Source organism: Epinephelus fuscoguttatus, linkage group LG10 (genome assembly GCF_011397635.1).
Source record: "Epinephelus fuscoguttatus linkage group LG10, E.fuscoguttatus.final_Chr_v1".
Taxonomy (NCBI): Eukaryota; Metazoa; Chordata; class Actinopteri; order Perciformes; family Serranidae; genus Epinephelus; species Epinephelus fuscoguttatus.
Window position 1 is genome coordinate 12736534 of NC_064761.1, and position 18745 is coordinate 12755278.

The following is an 18745-nucleotide window of genomic DNA, read 5'->3' on the forward strand; positions in this document are numbered from 1 at the left end:
AATCAGGATTTTGACTCAAATCATAACAATGGGATGACTTAGTCAGAAAACTTTTATATTAAATCAAACATAAGATAATAATTTAAACCTTAGACTTACTAAATTCATATTATGAAAGTCACAACTGTGATGCTTTGAGTGTTACTTACTATCTCATATTATTTATTGGGCTATGTCAAAAGTCTTAACTTAGGACCCCCATTTTGACTTACTACCTCGTAAATTTGAGTGTCTTTATTCCAAACTTTTCAGCTATTTTTCCTATCCTGGCAGAAATAGCCTTCTATAATTATGATACTAATTAGAAATTTAGAAAATGTTCTCACACCTCAATGTTAAAGGAAGTAATTCGAGGCCTTAACTTCGTGGGAATCTACCTACTTTTTCAGACAACTATGCTGTGGTGTCTTATACATCCCTGAATATTGAATATCATGCCTGTAGCTGACAAGGTGTTTCCTTCTCATACTGCCCAACCTGAACTTGCCCCAAGGTGCATCTCTCTGCTTCCCTGTGACTGGATATTTGTCTCCAGTGGGAGGGACCAAAGGCAGGTATTTCAACCAGCACAGACATCAGATATGTTTTAAAAAAAGGTAAAACAGTGAAGAGTGATTCAGTTTTAAAAATCTAACAGAAGCAAAGTGTGAGAAACAGTGAGAAGAGTGTTTTAAGAGACAGGCGTGAAGAATGGGAGTTATCAAGTGGCTGGTGATTTTTGTGTCGTTGGGCATCTGCTCACAGGTACAGTAATGGAATACCATTTTTTGTAGCTCATTTCAAATTCAGGCTCATAAAATGTTTTGAAAAGGGACACACATATTGTTAACAGTATTTTCTCATCTTATTTTGCAGGCTGCAGCTCAAGGTACTGTATGTTTTATTATAAATCCACTTCTATCATGTTTACACATATTTACATATATTCTTACATCTCTCTCATTAGATCTCCAGGTATCCGTGTTCTCAACAACATCCAAGACTGTGATTCTCAGATGGATCAGGTACTCTGGAGCCAGTTCGTACAAGATCACCGTCGCCCCCCAAAGCTCACCGAGCGACCCCATTGCGTTTGCCACATTTGGTCCCAACACAGTGATGGGCTCTATCAACTCTCTGTCCCCAAACGTCATGTATACATTCACAGTTGAAGCTCTGGATAATTCCCAAATGCCACTGAGCACTGCAGTTATTGAGTCATCCACAGGTGAGGTACACTTGTATCCATATACCTGTAATGTTTAAACAGTTAGTAATACAAGGTTCTGTTTAGTGCTTAGTTGTTGTTTCATTTCCCATTTAAAAAACAAGCAGTTCTTTACTATTTTGGTTTTGCATTTGTTTGACTTTGTCTGAAAAAAAAAATGTCTACAGCACAGTTTCTGCTTCAGTGTTCAGGCACACTAATTCATTGTCAACACAGAAAACAGCCTGAAAAAATAAATAGTGAATTCAGTGTAATAACTAATGCTACAATGTAAATATAAACACTTAAATGTTATTTTGATGATGGGCAGCTGCGAAAGTGCACTGAACAAAGGATCACAGAGTCACTTTTAGTCTCGCTTAATTGTGATTAAAATATCTAAGAGGAATTTGTTTATTATTACATACAGTGTGTAGTTTCCTCAAATGTACCCAGGAAGATGAGACAAAATAAAATGCAGTTTCCCTTCACTTAATACTTGAAATTTGTAGCTAAAAAGGTAGCTTTCACAGCCAACAATTGCTGAGAAGGTAGAGGCCATTCTTCACATCTCATTACCAAAATCTTTCTGTTTGAATTTAAATTTTACAGCATTGTCCTCTTCTTGGATGTCATCTCTGATCCGTTCTGACTGTGACTCTTTCAGCCCCTGAGATGATGGATCCCATCCATACAGTGAAGTCCCAGGATAGCAGCACCTTGATAGTGGAGTTCAGCTTGGTGACTGGGGCGACTCATTACATCATACGAATTGAGAACAGCAATGGCTTCTTCAGAGAAGACACAGTGTCCTCCTCCCCTGCTAAAATTACATCCCTCACACCATACACTGAGTACACGCTCAGAATCATGGCTATGAACCGTGGAGGCCGGAATCAGCCGTCTCTTTCCATTACCACCAAAACAGGTACTGTTGTTTGTCTCATTATTTCTCTAAGAAATGTTGGATTTATGTGTTTCCACTTACACAGCTAGGGAACAAAACCTCATAAAAGTGGGGAAAAAATGGCCAAGGGCTGATTTACGTGAAGAAATGAATCACACATTCATTGAGAAACAGTGTGTCCTGTCCTCATAAACCCCCATGCCCTGTAGAGGTCACTTGATCTGTCTCATTGTCCCACAGCAGAGCCACTAAGTACAGTACTGTGAGTATATGTATACACACACCATCTTTAGTGTTTGTGCAAATCCAGGTTTTTCTTATCCAGTAAATGCCTCAGAGCCCCTCAAGGCCTCTTGTGTCAATGGTAACTATACCTGACCCCTTTGTGTCAAACACAATGGGCTGACCTCATCCTGACAACGTAGCTGTCAACTCTCACCCCATCCCGGGGGGAAAATCTGATCCACATGAGCCAAATAAACTCCATTCAACAGTTTCGCTGTTTTTTGTTCAATGTTTGCCATTATTCATCTCTGATTTTATTTAATTACACAAATGTAATATGTGAGATCCAGCTTTAGTATAATATACATGAATTTAAAATGCTTTTCAGTCACATGTTGGAAACAAAAGAGATGAAACAAAGGTCTAAGGACAAAAAAGTTTTAACATTTAATTTCACACATTTGAGGTCAGTTGCTCACCTAGCCTGTAAACTGCATAAAAACTGATTTTCATACAGTGGTGGTGCCTAAAGAGCAGCTGAGGGACTCATAGACAGAGGTGGGTAGAGTAGCCAAATATTGTACTCAAGTAAGAGTACTGATACTTTAGAACAATATTACTCAAGTAAAAGTAAAAAGTAGTCATCCAAATAATTACTTGAGTAAGAGTAAAAGAGTATTTGGTGAAAAAACTACTCAAGTACTGAGTAACTGTTGAGTAACGTCTGATTTATTTGTAAAATAAGAACATGAATGTAATCAATCAATCAAAAATAATAATCTGCAAATTCAGGTATTTTAAACGATACTCCTTTAACTAAAACAAAAATAAATTAAATCTTTACAAACATAACATAAATCAAGGCACAAGAAACACAAATATATTCTTATATATACTGTATATATATATATATATATATATATATACAGTATATAGTATATATTTGTGTTTCTTGTATATATATATATACATATATACATATATATGTAATTATGTATCAGAGGTGGGTAGAGTAGCCAAATATTGTACTCAAGTAAGAGTATTGTTGCTTTAAAACAATATAACTCAAGTAAAAGTAAAAAGTATTTTGCATTAAAACTACTCTGAAAAGTACAATTTATCCAAAAGGTTACTCAAGTAAATGTAACTGAGTAAATGTAACTAGTTACTACCCACCTCTGCTCATAGATATGTGGCAAACTAAGGGCACAAACAATCAAAGCAAAAAAACCCAAACATCTTTAAGTATTTAAGTACAGTCTGCATCGAGCATGTAAAACGTGTCAATCTTTCTTCTCTTCCTCAGTTCTTCCTCCTCCTCAGCTCTCCACCTCCTCTCCCAGCAACGACAGCATCATTGTATCCTGGGCTCCTGTTGCTCATGCCGTCCAATATTCCATAACTATATACAAGCTTGGCTCAAGCACTGACATGAAGCACAACACCTCAGACACCAGTTTGACCATCTCTGGCCTGGATGCTGGCTCCCTCTACTTCATCAAGGGTGTCGCCTGGGACCCTGAGGGCCGAAAGGGGGAGATGAGTCTGTACCTCAACCAGACGACAAGTAAGGAAGCACAGAGACACTGTTTATATACTCTGTGGATGGCTGTGTAATCACATACTATAGGGGAGAGCGACATGCATACACCTGTAGCTATAAAGTCTGTTTACCTTTATGATAACATTTAAAAATATTATACATTAAGAAAGTGGGAAAAAAACAATAACAAATAACTAGATACAGTTACATATCTGAACCCTGTCATAGAGAACAGCAGAAACACTTTCTCAGAAACCTATAAACCCTCTGACATCCCAATCCTAGTAGTTAGGGTTAGAAAGAGACCCAAACCACCACCTCAGTAAAATATAAAGTGAAATCATATATTTGCAAAGGAGCAATAATTCCATGAGCTTTGAAGTACCCGACTGAAAGTGATGGAAATAGTATTTAAAACATTTACATAACATTGGAAAAATACTTCCTTACAAGTAAAAGTTCTCTCTACTTTGACAACCCCTTGTGGTAGGATGAAGCATGACTTGGCTGACCAGTTTGCCAGGACTGTCTCAGTTTTTTTCCTACAGACTTATGCTGTCAGGGCAATGATGTAACAATTGTAAATACATTCTACACATAGGTGCGTAAGTAGAAGTGAAGAAATATGAGCAGTGACGTGCACTACATCAGAAATATATCATATTTTATCAACTTATTATAAAATCTTAACCTGAAAAGGTAACTGTGTCTTTATGTTTTCTCCTTGTGTCTGAACAGGACCTCCAACACCATATTCTGTCAGCGTCTCTTTGGTGATGAGTAACAGTGTGACCGGACTCTCTGTATCCTGGGAACTCGATCAGCAGGTCTATGGACACATCGAGTACCATGTGATGAGTGACCAGAACCTCACATGTAACTCCACATCCAGCCCCTGCACCCTGTCGCCAGTGGGCTGTGGAGAGGTACACACTATCCAGGTCACCGCCTGCAACCCGGCCGGGCCCAGCTTGCCATCCAACCCTGTGGTGTTCATCACCTGTGAGTATTAGAGATTTGATTGTGATCAGATCCACACACTTATATATATTGGCTGATACTGTTTTTTTTTCTTGATACTGATTTTGACTTTGATATTATATAGAAAAAAGGAATAGAATAGAGGTGTTTCTACCAAGCAGGCCTTATTTATGAAAACAGTATTACATTTAATGAGGATTTACTTTATTTATGTATCAATATGATGATGTACTTTGATTTGTCAGATGTTTCATTAATTATGGATTAGTCATTACCATCATTATCATTATTATCATCCGATTATTTTCTCTATGAACTACCATATATTTCATGACATCACATTATATCAAATAACATAAAAAATTACACACACCATTATATAAGATTTTTTTAACATATTACTCATGCCTTATACCAAAAACCACATTTAGCATTTAATTGTAAAATAATAGGTTTATAACAAGAAAAGTTTAATGAGTGTTTTGTAGTTCAATTTAGTGTGTGAGAACTAACTATTCTACTGTTAATGCACACCACAGGAGTTAATATAAGATTAAACTCTATTCATCCTGAGTGAAATTGCTCTGCTGAAAACAAATGGGGAAAAAGAGGGCAAATAATGTGCTATGGAATAATGTTTTGACAAGTCTGTAAACTGGTGTGGTGAAGCGCAACTGCAGATATTTAGATTTTACTGTGTTATAATTGTGAGGTATTAAATCTATGGCGCATAAGCAGACAAATAAATTTGATTTAAACTGCATTTAAACCTGCACAGACACAGAAGGGAAAGAGAAAAAAGGTCTGCACCTTTAAGGACTGCAGCAACTTGTAGCATATTTAAGATTTGTCTATGGGACAGCTGTTAGTTTCATCATCATATTCTCTTAAAAAATAAAAAATGTAAGCGACTGTAACATAATAATATAAGATATAAGAAAATCTAAAAAGACAAATCATGCTGCAGTACCCATCAATTTAATAAATTAAAACTAATGGTAACTATAATTAAATAATAAACATACTTAAAAATACACTACAATAAGCTACAAGAGTTATTATCACCCTTAATCATCTAACTGAAGAAAATCGTTAGTCTGTTATACGTAAGAATGTACATTTGAAAATGGAAATGACTAGTTTGTGATTACTGGAGAGAACTGCTTTAGAAAAACACAGTACATGACCACATTAACAGTTATGGATGTAAAGTGACACAGCATTAGGGTGCTCTAAAGGCCCTGTCGGTATATGAGTGTGATTGAACTCACTGCCCTCCTGTTCTGTTAGTCCCCTGCCCACCAGAGTCTCTGGCTGTTGAGGAGTCACCGGAAGGAAACTGCACGCTGACATGGGACACAGTGCCTCATGCCGACAGCTACGGGGCCTTCATCAAGAGAAGTGACGGCAGCGAGGGGACCTGCAACACCACCAGCAATAACTGCACCTACCACTGCGAGTGTGGCTACACTTACTTTATGTCTGTGTTCGCGTACAACCAAGCTGGCTGCAGTCCTCCAGGGCAAGTTCTCAACTACACCACCTGTAAGTAGCAACTGAGGTGACATGTTTCAAGATGTTGAGTTATGAGACTGATTTTCTTCAATTTCCTGCTTATGATCAATATATGTTTATGTCTATTTGCTTGTGTATCACCTGTGTCTTTCAGTGCCCTGTTGTCCAGAGGGTGTATCAGTCTCCGTGGTGAGCACCGATACACTGGAGATCACGTGGACGGCCGCGCAGGGGGCAGATCTGTATGAGACTCGGGCTGCAGACAGTTCAGAGGTCATCCTGTGTAACGACACGGCACCGGTGTGTGCCCTCTCTGATCTCAGCTGTGACAGTGCCTACAGCGTGGTGGTGACACCCTGCAATGAATATAGCGGATGCAAGCGTTCATGCAGAGCTCACACCCAAAACACAGGTAGAAAACTTCTGTTCGTATATTATATATATGTATCCAGCAAATATCCTGTTACATTTTCACTTTTTTCTGTTTATCTCTCTTGTACAGTGTTGCCAACTTTGGTTCATAGATTTAACATAAAACATAAAATCTTAAGACTGAAACTTATTTATAGGGCATATTCAAATTCGATTCAAAGTTAAGAGTTAGACACAGAAGCACAAAAACATTTTGTTAAACATATTTCTTTTTTTTTTTTTAAAGGATTAGTTAAAAAATGACTGAACAATTCACAACATACTTTAAACCAGTATGAGAAATTACTAGTTGAATATAGTAGTATAGTATAGTAGTCAATAGTCTGTTATTGCTTGTTTATTTAATGAAACTACACTAATTGTAAGAAAACAATTTTACAATATCTCATAATTGACCTGAACAGCCTTGTCATCATTGTCACCCCTGAGGTCAGACCCTCAAAGGTACAAACACACTCAGTGAACTCAGCCATTTTAAAACTTCTTTCCTTCATCCCCATCAGCTCCCTGCATGCCGATGAATCTGATGCTGGAACCGAAAAACTCCTCCTGCGTCAGTGTCAGCTGGACAGCAAACAACAGGGCTGCTACTTACACTGTGAGCGCATTGGGAGATGATGGCAAACACACCTGCACCACCAGCGGAAACAGCTGTGACATCACCGACCTTCCCTGCGGCTCCACTTATGAAGTCAGTGTCACAGCAACCAGCTCCTTTGGTCAGAGTTTACCCAGCTACTCTGACTCTGTGGAAACAGGTGAGTGTGGTTAAATTTGGATTGATTCACTCAATTAAAGGGTACAGACAGGTATCAAGTTAAAGAAAAAAAACAATATAAAAGCAAGTTAGTGATGTGTTGGGTCACCAAGGGCCTCCAGAATAGCTCCAACCCTTCTGTGATTTTAGAAGTCTGAGTAACTGTGCTGAGAGCGCTGTCTAACACGTTGGTCCAAAATCTCTGATAGGCAGTGGTAGAAGAAATCTTCTTTTACTTAGGTAAAAGTAGCAATACAAAAATGTAGAATTACTCCATTACAATTAAAGTCTCCTGTTCACTATACTAAAGTACTAAAGTAAAAGTATGTATCGTCAGCATAAAGACTGATTTCAAGAATGATGATATACTGTCTATAATGTATTTTTGGAATTTCAAATAATTTGTAGATTGCACGTTATTAATTACAATTCATTTAAAGGTACTGCTGTGTTTTCCTATACTATATTGCACTTCCATAAGGTTGAGGGAATTTATGAGAAACCGATTTGAAAAAGAAGCAGTGCAGACCAGGATTTCCTCACTTTTAGCCTCCAGTATGAGCCAAGCTCTAAAACCATTATATATAAATGTAAATATATTTTATCACTGCATTAATTCAGGTACATAAATACAGTATTATTTTGGTGGCTAAACATGTAGATACACTATTTATGAGGAGTATAAATAACAGAGATTTAATGCAGAAAGTGACGCAGATCAGATGATTTCTAACAACATATGTGTATATACATATAGGCTAGACCCTCATTGGTATCATAGAAATACAGATATCAATACAGATATTTTTGTGACATAAACACAAACAGATGGTAGCTTTTTGTTACACCCCTAACATCCATGTATATCATCTATTTTTACAGAACCCTGTTGCCCGCCGAATCTAACAGTGGAACAGGTGACGCAGGCGGTGACCAACGTCTCATGGTCTCATGCCAAAGGGGCTCATACATTCATCACTTCTCTGACATCAACACGTGGTCACGCCCGCTGCCACACAGAAGACTCCCACTGCCTCATGGGATGCATCACCTGTGGAACCAACTACACTGTCACCATGGAGGCATACAGCCACAGTGGGCGCATGTCCAACTGCACCTATCAGGGCTTCTCGTCCAGTGAGTGATGATGTTTTTTAACCAGTAAGAAGCAAAGACTTCATTAATGAGTATCTGCTTAAAAATGTATTTTGAGTAGTTAACGTCAATGTATTACTTGTCACACATAGAATCAAACAATACCGATAATTTTGTCCACAGATATGTTTCTTGCCAAAAATCATAACCTGGTGACTCAAGATAATCCACAAACCTCGTGAGCAGCTTCATGTTGGAACTATATCAACACTCACAAGAAAGCCTCCTTTGAAATTGTGAGATTGTTGAGATTAGTTTATAGCTAACCGATACTTCTAGCTCACCACTGAGCCAGCTGACGTTACAGCTTAGATGAGGAGGACATTATTAATGTTTATATTTCATGCTGTCACAAGCACAAGCTTGTCCATGAGTAGATGCATGCTTCCTTCTGCGCAGTGATACAGTTGATGTGAGAGAAGACAGACATCTTTCTGACCGATGTCTCCAACACTTAGCAACTCATGTAAAAATAATCTAGGTTGATAAATAGCACCGCAGAAAACAGGAAAAACTTTTGATTTTAGGGTAAACAGTCCAATTAATGTTTATAGCTCAAAGACTCAGTATGTGTAGAACACACAGGTGGTCTTGTTACTGTTTCTTTTTCCAACTGTCTTTGAAATGGCCTTTATATCGTTGTTTTAAATTCGGTTTAACATTAAATATCCACCAACATCTTATAACCTTTGAGAAAATAAAGTCAAAACAGACACATCACATCATCACTCTCTTTCTCTCGTCTTTCTCACACACAGGTGCCTGCTGTCCATCAGGAGTCCGGCTCTACAGGATGGCCGGTAACTCTCTGCGGGTGTACTGGCGCAGTGCTGGCAGCAGCCACAGCTACATCACAGAGATGACGAGCAGCAACAACAGCTACACCTGCACTGCCTCTATGGGGGAGAGCAGCTGTGATGTTGGCAACGTCCAGTGTGGGGACGTCTATAATGTAGTGGTGGCTCCGCTCACACCAGAGGGCAGCAAAGTCCAGTTCTGCCCTCAGAGAATGTACTCAGGTATGACAGTGGCATCTCACAGTACTGTCTGGTTATGAAAAATATTTGACTTGTTTCAGTGCTTATTTTTCCGTCCTATGTTTGTAATCACAGTATATACTTTCATAGTATATTTATATACTTCTGTAAAGGAATTCCAGTATCTTTATTTGGGATTATCTGAAATAGAACAACAGTAAAGACAATTCAGACATTTTAAATGATCAGAAACGACAGGATGAAGTAAGGTGATGAAGATGAAAAATGTTGGATGTGGATGACAACAATGTTTGTAATTGAATTTAACTCTTTTTCTCTCTGCCCTTTCAGTTACTTGCTTAGGGAACAACGTTGGCTCAGGTGAGCATAATAATCTGCATAAATATTTAAAAAGTTATCTGAAGTCAAAATAACTGAAATCACCCAGCAATTAGTGATAAAACAAAGATTAGCAAAACATTTTAAATGTATGATTTTTCTAATGTTACTTCAATCTGTTCTTCTGCAGTGATTTACAGAGGGAAAAGAAGTTTGGACTAGCATATGGTAAGTAAACAGGGATTATAGAGTTATAAGTCAGACCTATAGTGGAAGCTGGAGACATATGCAAATGCTAATATACATACAGTACAGGCCAAAAGTTTGGACACACCTTCTCATTCAATGCGTTTTCTTTATTTTCATGACTATTTACATTGTAGATTCTCACTGAAGGCATCAAAACTATGAATGAACACATGTGGAGTTATGTACTTAACAAAAAAAGGTGAAATAACTGAAAACATGTTTTATATTCTAGTTTCTTCAAAATAGCCACCCTTTGCTCTGATTACTGCTTTGCACACTCTTGGCATTCTCTCCATGAGCTTCAAGAGGTAGTCACCTGAAATGGTTTTCCAACAGTCTTGAAGGAGTTCCCAGAGGTGTTTAGCACTTGTTGGCCCCTTTGCCTTCACTCTGCGGTCCAGCTCACCCCAAACCATCTCGATTGGGTTCAGGTCCGGTGACTGTGGAGGCCAGGTCATCTGCCGCAGCACTCCATCACTCTCCTTCTTGGTCAAATAGCCCTTACACAGCCTGGAGGTGTGTTTGGGGTCATTGTCCTGTTGAAAAATAAATGATCGTCCAACTAAACGCAAACCGGATGGGATGGTATGTCGCTGCAGGATGCTCTGGTAGCCATGCTGGTTCAGTGTGCCTTCAGTTTTGAATAAATCCCCAACAGTGTCACCAGCAAAACACCATCACACTCCTCCTCCATGCTTCACAGTGGGAACCAGGCATGTGGAATCCATCCGTTCACCTTTTCTGCGTCTCACAAAGACACGGTGGTTGGAACCAAAGATCTCAAATTTGGACTCATCAGACCAAAGCACAGATTTCCACTGGTCTAATGTCCATTCCTTGTGTTTCTTGGCCCAAACAAATCTCTTCTGCTTGTTGCCTCTCCTTAGCAGTGGTTTCCTAGCAGCTATTTGACCATGAAGGCCTGATTCGCGCAGTCTCCTCTTAACAGTTGTTCTAGAGATGGGTCTGCTGCTAGAACTCTGTGTGGCATTCATCTGGTCTCTGATCTGAGCTGCTGTTAACTTGCGATTTCTGAGGCTGGTGACTCGGATGAACTTATCCTCAGAAGCAGAGGTGACTCTTGGTCTTCCTTTCCTGGGTCGGTCCTCATGTGTGCCAGTTTCGTTGTAGTGCTTGATGGTTTTTGCGACTCCACTTGGGGACACATTTAAAGTTTTTGCAATTTTTCGGACTGACTGACCTTCATTTCTTAAAGTAATGATGGCCACTCGTTTTTCTTTAGTTAGCTGATTGGTTCTTGCCATAATATGAATTTTAACAGTTGTCCAATAGGGCTGTCGGCTGTGTATTAACCTGACTTCTGCACAACACAACTGATGGTCCCAACCCCATTGATAAAGCAGAAATTCCACTAATTAACCCTGATAAGGCACACCTGTGAAGTGGAAACCATTTCAGGTGACTACCTCTTGAAGCTCATGGAGAGAATGCCAAGAGTGTGCAAAGCAGTAATCAGAGCAAAGGGTGGCTATTTTGAAGAAACTAGAATATAAAACATGTTTTCAGTTATTTCACCTTTTTTTGTTAAGTAACTCCACATGTGTTCATTCACAGTTTTGATGCCTTCAGTGAGAATCTACAATGTAAATAGTCATGAAAATAAAGAAAACGTATTGAATGAGAAGGTGTGTCCAAACTTTTGGCCTGTACTGTATATGTATGTATATATATATATATATATATATATATCTCACAAATAATATTAATATGCAAATGCTAATATACATATATGTATGTATATATATATATATATATATATATATATACATCTCTCACAAATAATATTAAAGCAACACTGTCGAGACATAAAATGTGAAAAGGTCTACTGAAAAGCCAAATATACATTATTTTCTCAAGACATATTAACAACATCCATTGCATGACTTTAGTTGTATTAAAAGTATAGTAGTTAACTGTAGTAAAAAATGACTTTTTGTCATATTTGCTCGAACTACATTCACACAGTAGCACATGAGAGAGATTATCTTTACAATTTTCTGTTGCTCTAGCTCCTCCTGGTGCTCCTAATGGAATTTGCAAGACATCACTGTGCCTGAACAAAAACAGCCAGGAGGAGTCTCTACTCAAACTGTCAACTGTCAATAGCAGTGACTGACATGCATTAGAGACTCTTTCTGACTCTGATTGGTCGTTTTTGTTCAAGTGTAGTAGATTCTTGCAGATGCCATGAGTAGCACTAGCAGGAGCCAGAGGAATGGGATTTTTCCCACAGATTATCTGTTTTATACATGTCAGGATAAAGTTACGGTTTCAGCATGTTACCTACTGTAGCTTTAATGTTGCCCTCTGCTGGTCACAATCAATCATTACTTGCATTTTGAACTGATGGTTCTGTATCAAAATTCTAACACTGATATAATACTTTAATGTTAAAACATGTCAAACGTTTGTAAATGACCTGCAGTAAATATAAAAGTTCTGCAAACTGAATGTGACAGAATGTCTTCTCCACAGATGTAACAAACACCTCCTTCATCCTCCTCTTCCTCCTGCATCACCTCAGCCCCAAAGGAATAAAGCCATGCTCATAGCTAAATAAAAGAACAGCAGTTACCCAAAAACAAAATGTTTGTGTGTTGGCCATGATACATATGTGGTAACATGATGAATACTGTGAAATAAATGTCTGAGATATTGTTGAGATTATTTAGATGTTGTAAGTAATATTGTCAAGTGGTGTAAACCTGCTTTAAACTATGTTGGTATATCACAGTCAGCCATCACTGTGCCCTCAACAATCAAGATCAAGCACTTAAAAATGACAAAACAAGCAAACAAGAGTGCATTTTGTGTGCACCTATCAAAATATGTATCATGAGACAATATCATTAGTGAGGATGAGGTAAATTTAAAGACGTTTCTCATGACAAAATATAAAACAATGACCATAACTAAATTTCTATGCTGCACTGAGAAAGTTGTAATTTGGGTAATTTAAAATGTATTTTATTTTCATCCCTGAGTCCTAATTGACAAAACAAACAAACAAAAAAAACAATTAGCAGAACAGTAACAGTGCCCCAAAACACATTTTCAACAATTTTGCCCCTTCATTTTAAGAATTATTAATTGAAGAATTAACCAAATTTTAAAACATTGTGTAGCTCCAACCCCAAGTAGGAAGCCTTCTGACAATAAGTGACAGACACTGATCTGTGTGTCTGTTCATGTGTCACCCTGTAGCCTACCATCTCTGCAGTGTGCAGTCGCTTGTTCTCAGGATGTGTTTAACTGTTTAAAATATGTGTCACTGTGGTTGTGTAAACCTGATGCATATGACAGTTAATAAAGAATTCCCAGCATTATTGTTGTGTGTTGTGGTTTGTTATGGATATAGATGTGTGCTTTACAGAATTAAAGATTACATTTAGTCACGTGTACTGTTGAAATTCTCACCCTGGTATTATATAAAAGGAACTCTGTAAAAAAAAAAGGATCTGACCAATAAGTCAAAACAATTTCTGGCTTTAATTTAGCTTAACATATTGAGTTATGGAATTTCAACTTAATTGTATTTGTTGTCATTAATTCAGCTCAGGTATATGAGCCAGTTCAATGAAATGTACCAAATTAACTTAGGGGAGAGCAGGGCACAACCTAGCACATTTTATTTTGGGCTGAAAGTTATTAAAACTCTTTAAGATGAATTATTTTTTTGTTTTGTTTTTACAACATACACATCTCTGCTAGAAATAAACAGCTATTGTTTTTTCTAGAACTTACCTTTCATCTGCAAATGCATGGGTTGGGTAAATTGTAACAGGCAAGAGGTTAGTTGTAACACTTGCTGGAAAAGTCTGCTTCACACAATTAATTCAATACCATTCTATTAATATACTACAGGTCTCCATCTTCATCAGGGTAAGGATAGGGATCCGTACAGGTATCCATCCATCTGTTAGTCTGTCATCAATATTCAGATATACATGGAATGGGTTTCCTAGATCCACATGTCAAAATATGAGTATGAAATGTATGAATATTGACAAGATTGTAAAATTGTGTTTCTATAAGATACCTGGTAAATTTAAAAATACAAAGCATAACTCATTTAATTGAGGACATGAGGCTTAGCTGTAACACTGCATTACAACTAACGCTACTGTGGTGAAATTATTTCAAGCCTAGCTAACACTTGCTGGGAGTTGGTTACGTAGTTAAAATGGTGCTTTGTTTTAGGCAGCAAGACAGTTGTTAAGATGGTATATGGTTGGATTCGGTGATTTACATAGATAACTCAGTGATCAAAAAAGGAGTATGACAAAGAAATTTACTTATGTCAGCTGAAAACAATCTGAACTCAGCTGAAACACGTCCAATTTCTGTGGAATTTTGAGGGTCACTGTTTGGTGGTATTGTGGTCAACTGGCTAGAAGCAGGAGAGGATAGACCCTGTGTAACCAACCACATCAAAAGTCCATGTTACAATTTACCCTGCATATTGTGTAAGGTTCAGGGTATCATTGGATACTTCGTAATTCATTTGAAATTTAAAAACAAACCAAATCAAAATTCAACGGTCCAGATACCCTGACTTGTGAGTTATAATTTTTTGGTATTTGGCCTTCTACTATTACCTTCTCTTTTGTGATTATTGTGTATTTTAAATGTTGTCCAAATTAGGCCTATGTCTTTGCTATTTTTTCCAAACCCTTCTGAAAACCCTTTCGACACTTCACCTTCTGTAGGTTAATGCCGAAAGCAAACGTAAAATTGTCTCTCCTGTGTTACTGAGAGAGCAGCAGGTCTGTGACTGTTAAAACAAAACGGAGGGTGTGGCTGAAGTACACTTTGGAAGTACACATTTATGGAGCTGGGTAATGGCTGCACACAGAGGCAGGGTGAAGTGTACGCTCCGGTTGAATTCACACAAAATGTGACAAAGAGACACCTGTCTACAGGGTAATTTTGAGCTTAAAATCGTAACCGTTGTGACACAGTCAAAAATTTAAGTGTCATCTGATTTACTGCTTTATATGCGCGACTCTCTCACCCCCCTCCTTGAGCTGTATTATCCATGCCAACTTTGAGTAGAGCTTTAATAAGCAACAACCAACAAATCCAGCATAGTATTGAGGTTTAATGATGACAAAAAAACCCATTATCATCCACCTCTTATAAGCTTGCTTCACAGTAACACTTTGGTCACTCTATGCTTTCTTTTTATGTAGTGCTTTCTCTGTCAAATGAGGATGGACTTGCACTTCAGATATTAACCCTATGGGCCCTAGGCCTTTTTTGGGGTATTTTTACTGCCTTTACTTTAAAGATCACATTATAAAGGCTACATACACATGCTTGTTTTTTTTCAGGACAATCTGGGCAATCCAGATTTGCCATCATTCCATGACCTTCTATGTGCCTGTATTTTATATTCATTTTTATATCAATGAAAAAAACAAATCCGTGTGACTAAATTCTTACATTTTTACATGTAACTACCCTAGCAAGTTGGAAGTTGACATATTCTGCCATATATGAAGAGGGGAGAGTCTGGCAATATAAGAACCATGATGCTGGAACATTCTGTCACTAAAGTGCCCTCTTGGGAGCCAAAACGCGCGCTAAAGTGCCCTCCTGGGAGCCAAAACATGCACTAAAGTGCCCTCTTGGGAGCCAAAATGTGCGCTAAAGTGCCCTTTTTTTTCTTTTCGCCCCTGCACTTCAAAGAGTCTGTGCACGCCACTGGGTTTGTGCCAGGCGGACATGATTGCCAGCATTTTTCATTATTGCAAGAAATTCCATTGACTCATTCACAAGTCAAAAATGTGTTTTATCTGAAAGAAACATGCAATATTTACATCTAAGATAACAGAAAAATAGTCAACCAAGTGCAATGATGTCCTCCAAGATAATATTTGCCACTTTGTTTGCAGTTAAAAAAAAAAAATTGGGCAATGGGGGGGACGTGTCCCCCTCAATGTATATGGCGACTACTGCCCTGTTAGCATGCATAATTAGGCCTCAGTTGTCTGGGTGCGCAAAGGTGAAGAGGCTGGTCTTGTCATACAAAGTTTGATGGAGTGTCAACTGGACAATATGGAGATATTTGCATCTTGAAAGCTGGACTACAAATGTGTATAGACAGGGAGAAACACACGCAAGCCTAAGACGTGGTAAGATACGATATTCCTCACTATATGTATAATGGATTGTAAAGAAATTCGTCAGGATTTTATTTTGTATACAATTGATCTGTATTTATAGCATGATGGGATGACAGCACAATGATGTGCGTGGTATCACTGGAAAGCTCTGGTCCTGCACTTTCAAGTATGCGTGGCATTTCTGTGCAAGCCTGCATTTGCAAGTAATCCATCTAAGAGTAATGTGTGTGCAGAGCTGTATGAAAGCTCTGTTATACATCATTTTAGTGTAACTTTATCATTTTTTTTTGCTGTGAAAACACTGGACTACCGACAAGTGCTTGGTCTTATCGGAAAGCTGTGGTTCCGCTCACGGTCGCGGAGAAAATCAATAGAAAAGAACAAGTGTGAATTTGGACGCACTATGCCTCATTTGGGCCCATAGGGTTAAGGTGCCGTGTAAATAGTCCTTAAAATGTAGTCGTGTAGCATCTCCATCTATCTACAAGATACAGAATTAATAGCAGTTTTTTGTCATGCTACATCAGTTGACAATCATGCTCCACCAGACTGCAATTTGCCATTAAAAGAAGACGACAATGGCGGAGGAATACATTTTGAAAGTGAAATCGTGGTGTACTTAACCTGACCGGTCAGTGACCACGCAGTGGCAGTTGAAAGGAGAGATGAGGTGAGTGGGTACCTAAATCAATGACTTCAGGCAACCCAGCAAGGAAATAAATTGCTGTGATGTTAATATTTATAAATATGTGCTGTCTTAGTTTAATGCAGTTGGTCACAGAACGAACATGGAAAATTATGTCAATGTAGCACCTTAGCTAACGTTAGACCGTCCGCCATCTTGTTTCATACTTTAGGCTAATGTTAGACAATGGTTTAGCAAAGTAGTTGAGAGTCAATGACTTTAGGTAATTTTGAAACAATGTGAAGTGATTTCAGGCTGTTTAGAGTTTCTGGTGGTTGACTACTTAAATTGTGGTAAAGTTTCCAGCTGACCAATTCTGGTGGTGGAGGTTTACCGAGTGTTAGCTGGCTAACGTTAGCTAGCAAGGCTTATTAGCAAGCTATCACATTAAACAGCACATTTTCACACTAAGATTTTTTTTTTTTTTTTTTAACTTTTTATTTTGCTTTTTTCAAGTGACACAGGAAGGAAAGAGAAAAAATGAAATGGAAAATAAAAAATAAAAATAAAAATAAAGAATGATAATAACAATAATAACATCATAACAACCTGGGGGAGACGTTGTATATTGTCATTCTTTTCTTTTTTTCCCTTTCTTCTTCTTCTTCTTCTTTAAGGGTGTGGCTGGGATTTGACCTTAAATGTAGTCCATTTTTGCCACTTTTGATTAAAATCCCTTCCTTTAATTCTCAGACAAAAAGTCAATTTTTCCATGGCATGTATTTCTTCAACAATGTCCAGCCATTGTCTCGGCCCTGGGGGATCGCTTCTCATCCAGTTTCCAGCCTTTTTAGCAGCAATAGTCAATATTTTAAAGAGGTAAATGTCTCTCTTTTCAATTACTTCAACAGGGATAAGTCCCAGATATACAGTCCGTGGGTCTTTGGGCACTCTTAGATTTAAAATTTCCTCCATTGTTTGGATAACATTATTCCAGAATAATTGTATTTTTGCACATGTCCAGAAGATATGAGAATGATTGGCTACTACATGATCACACCCTCTCCAACATTTCTGTTGTTGTTGTATTTGTTTAGTCTTAATGTGTGGAGTGATGAAAAAGCGTATAAGATTTTTCCAGCCGAATTCTTGCCATCTTCTCGAACTAGTTGAAGATTGTTGTGTGTTGCACATGGAAAACCAATCATTCTCTGACAATATGACATTGAATTCTTGTTCCCATTTTGATTTGATATATAATGAGTTTCTTCCATTACATTTTTGGAGGCTGCTATACAGTTTTGATACAATCTTTGAGGGGGTTCTTTTATATGCGCCCATCAAAAATACAATCATCTCATTAGTCTCCGCTGATAAGTGCCTATTCACTTCCTTGTCATAAAAGTTACGTAGCTGTAAATAACGGTACAGGTCTCCGTTTACAAGATTAAACTCCCGTTTGAGTTTATCAAAGTTCTTAAAAGTTTTCCCTTCAACAAGTGTACATATTGCTGTTATGCCCCTCTCCGTCCACCTAATAAACGTGTCATCTAATACCCTGGGGCCAAAGTCAGGTGAATGAGAGGGCCACATCAACAACCTACTGTCACCTTCCATTTTGTTTTTCTTAACAATCTCAAACCATGTTTTCAAAGTGTTTCTCAAAATCGTGTTATCTTCCTTATGATCTATACATTTTTTCCCC

The 18745-nt window shown here is 38.0% G+C and overlaps 1 protein-coding gene across 1 annotated transcript; it reads left to right on the forward strand.

Moving 5' to 3' along the window:
- The first annotated feature begins 690 nt into the window (after nucleotides 1-690).
- Nucleotides 691-13600, forward strand: LOC125896195 (fibronectin type III domain-containing protein 7-like). The gene is made up of 14 exons (XM_049588585.1): nucleotides 691-744; nucleotides 856-868; nucleotides 947-1207; nucleotides 1854-2114; nucleotides 3625-3885; nucleotides 4600-4863; nucleotides 6133-6387; nucleotides 6512-6769; nucleotides 7293-7547; nucleotides 8429-8683; nucleotides 9460-9720; nucleotides 10030-10059; nucleotides 10208-10245; nucleotides 12763-13600. The coding sequence occupies exons 1-13, from the start codon at nucleotides 691-693 to the stop codon at nucleotides 10237-10239; spliced, it is 2460 nt and encodes an 819-aa protein (XP_049444542.1). The 3' UTR covers nucleotides 10240-10245; nucleotides 12763-13600.
- The last annotated feature ends 5145 nt before the right edge of the window (nucleotides 13601-18745 follow it).

Coding starts and splice junctions, on each gene's coding strand:
- LOC125896195 (XM_049588585.1), top strand. CDS start 691: ATGGGAGTTATCAAGTGGCTGGTGATTTTTGTGTCGTTGGGCATCTGC. Junction 4,864..6,132: donor CCCTGTGGTGTTCATCACCT/GTGAGTATTAGA, acceptor CTGTTCTGTTAG/TCCCCTGCCCACCAGAGTCT. Junction 6,770..7,292: donor AGCTCACACCCAAAACACAG/GTAGAAAACTTC, acceptor CATCCCCATCAG/CTCCCTGCATGCCGATGAAT.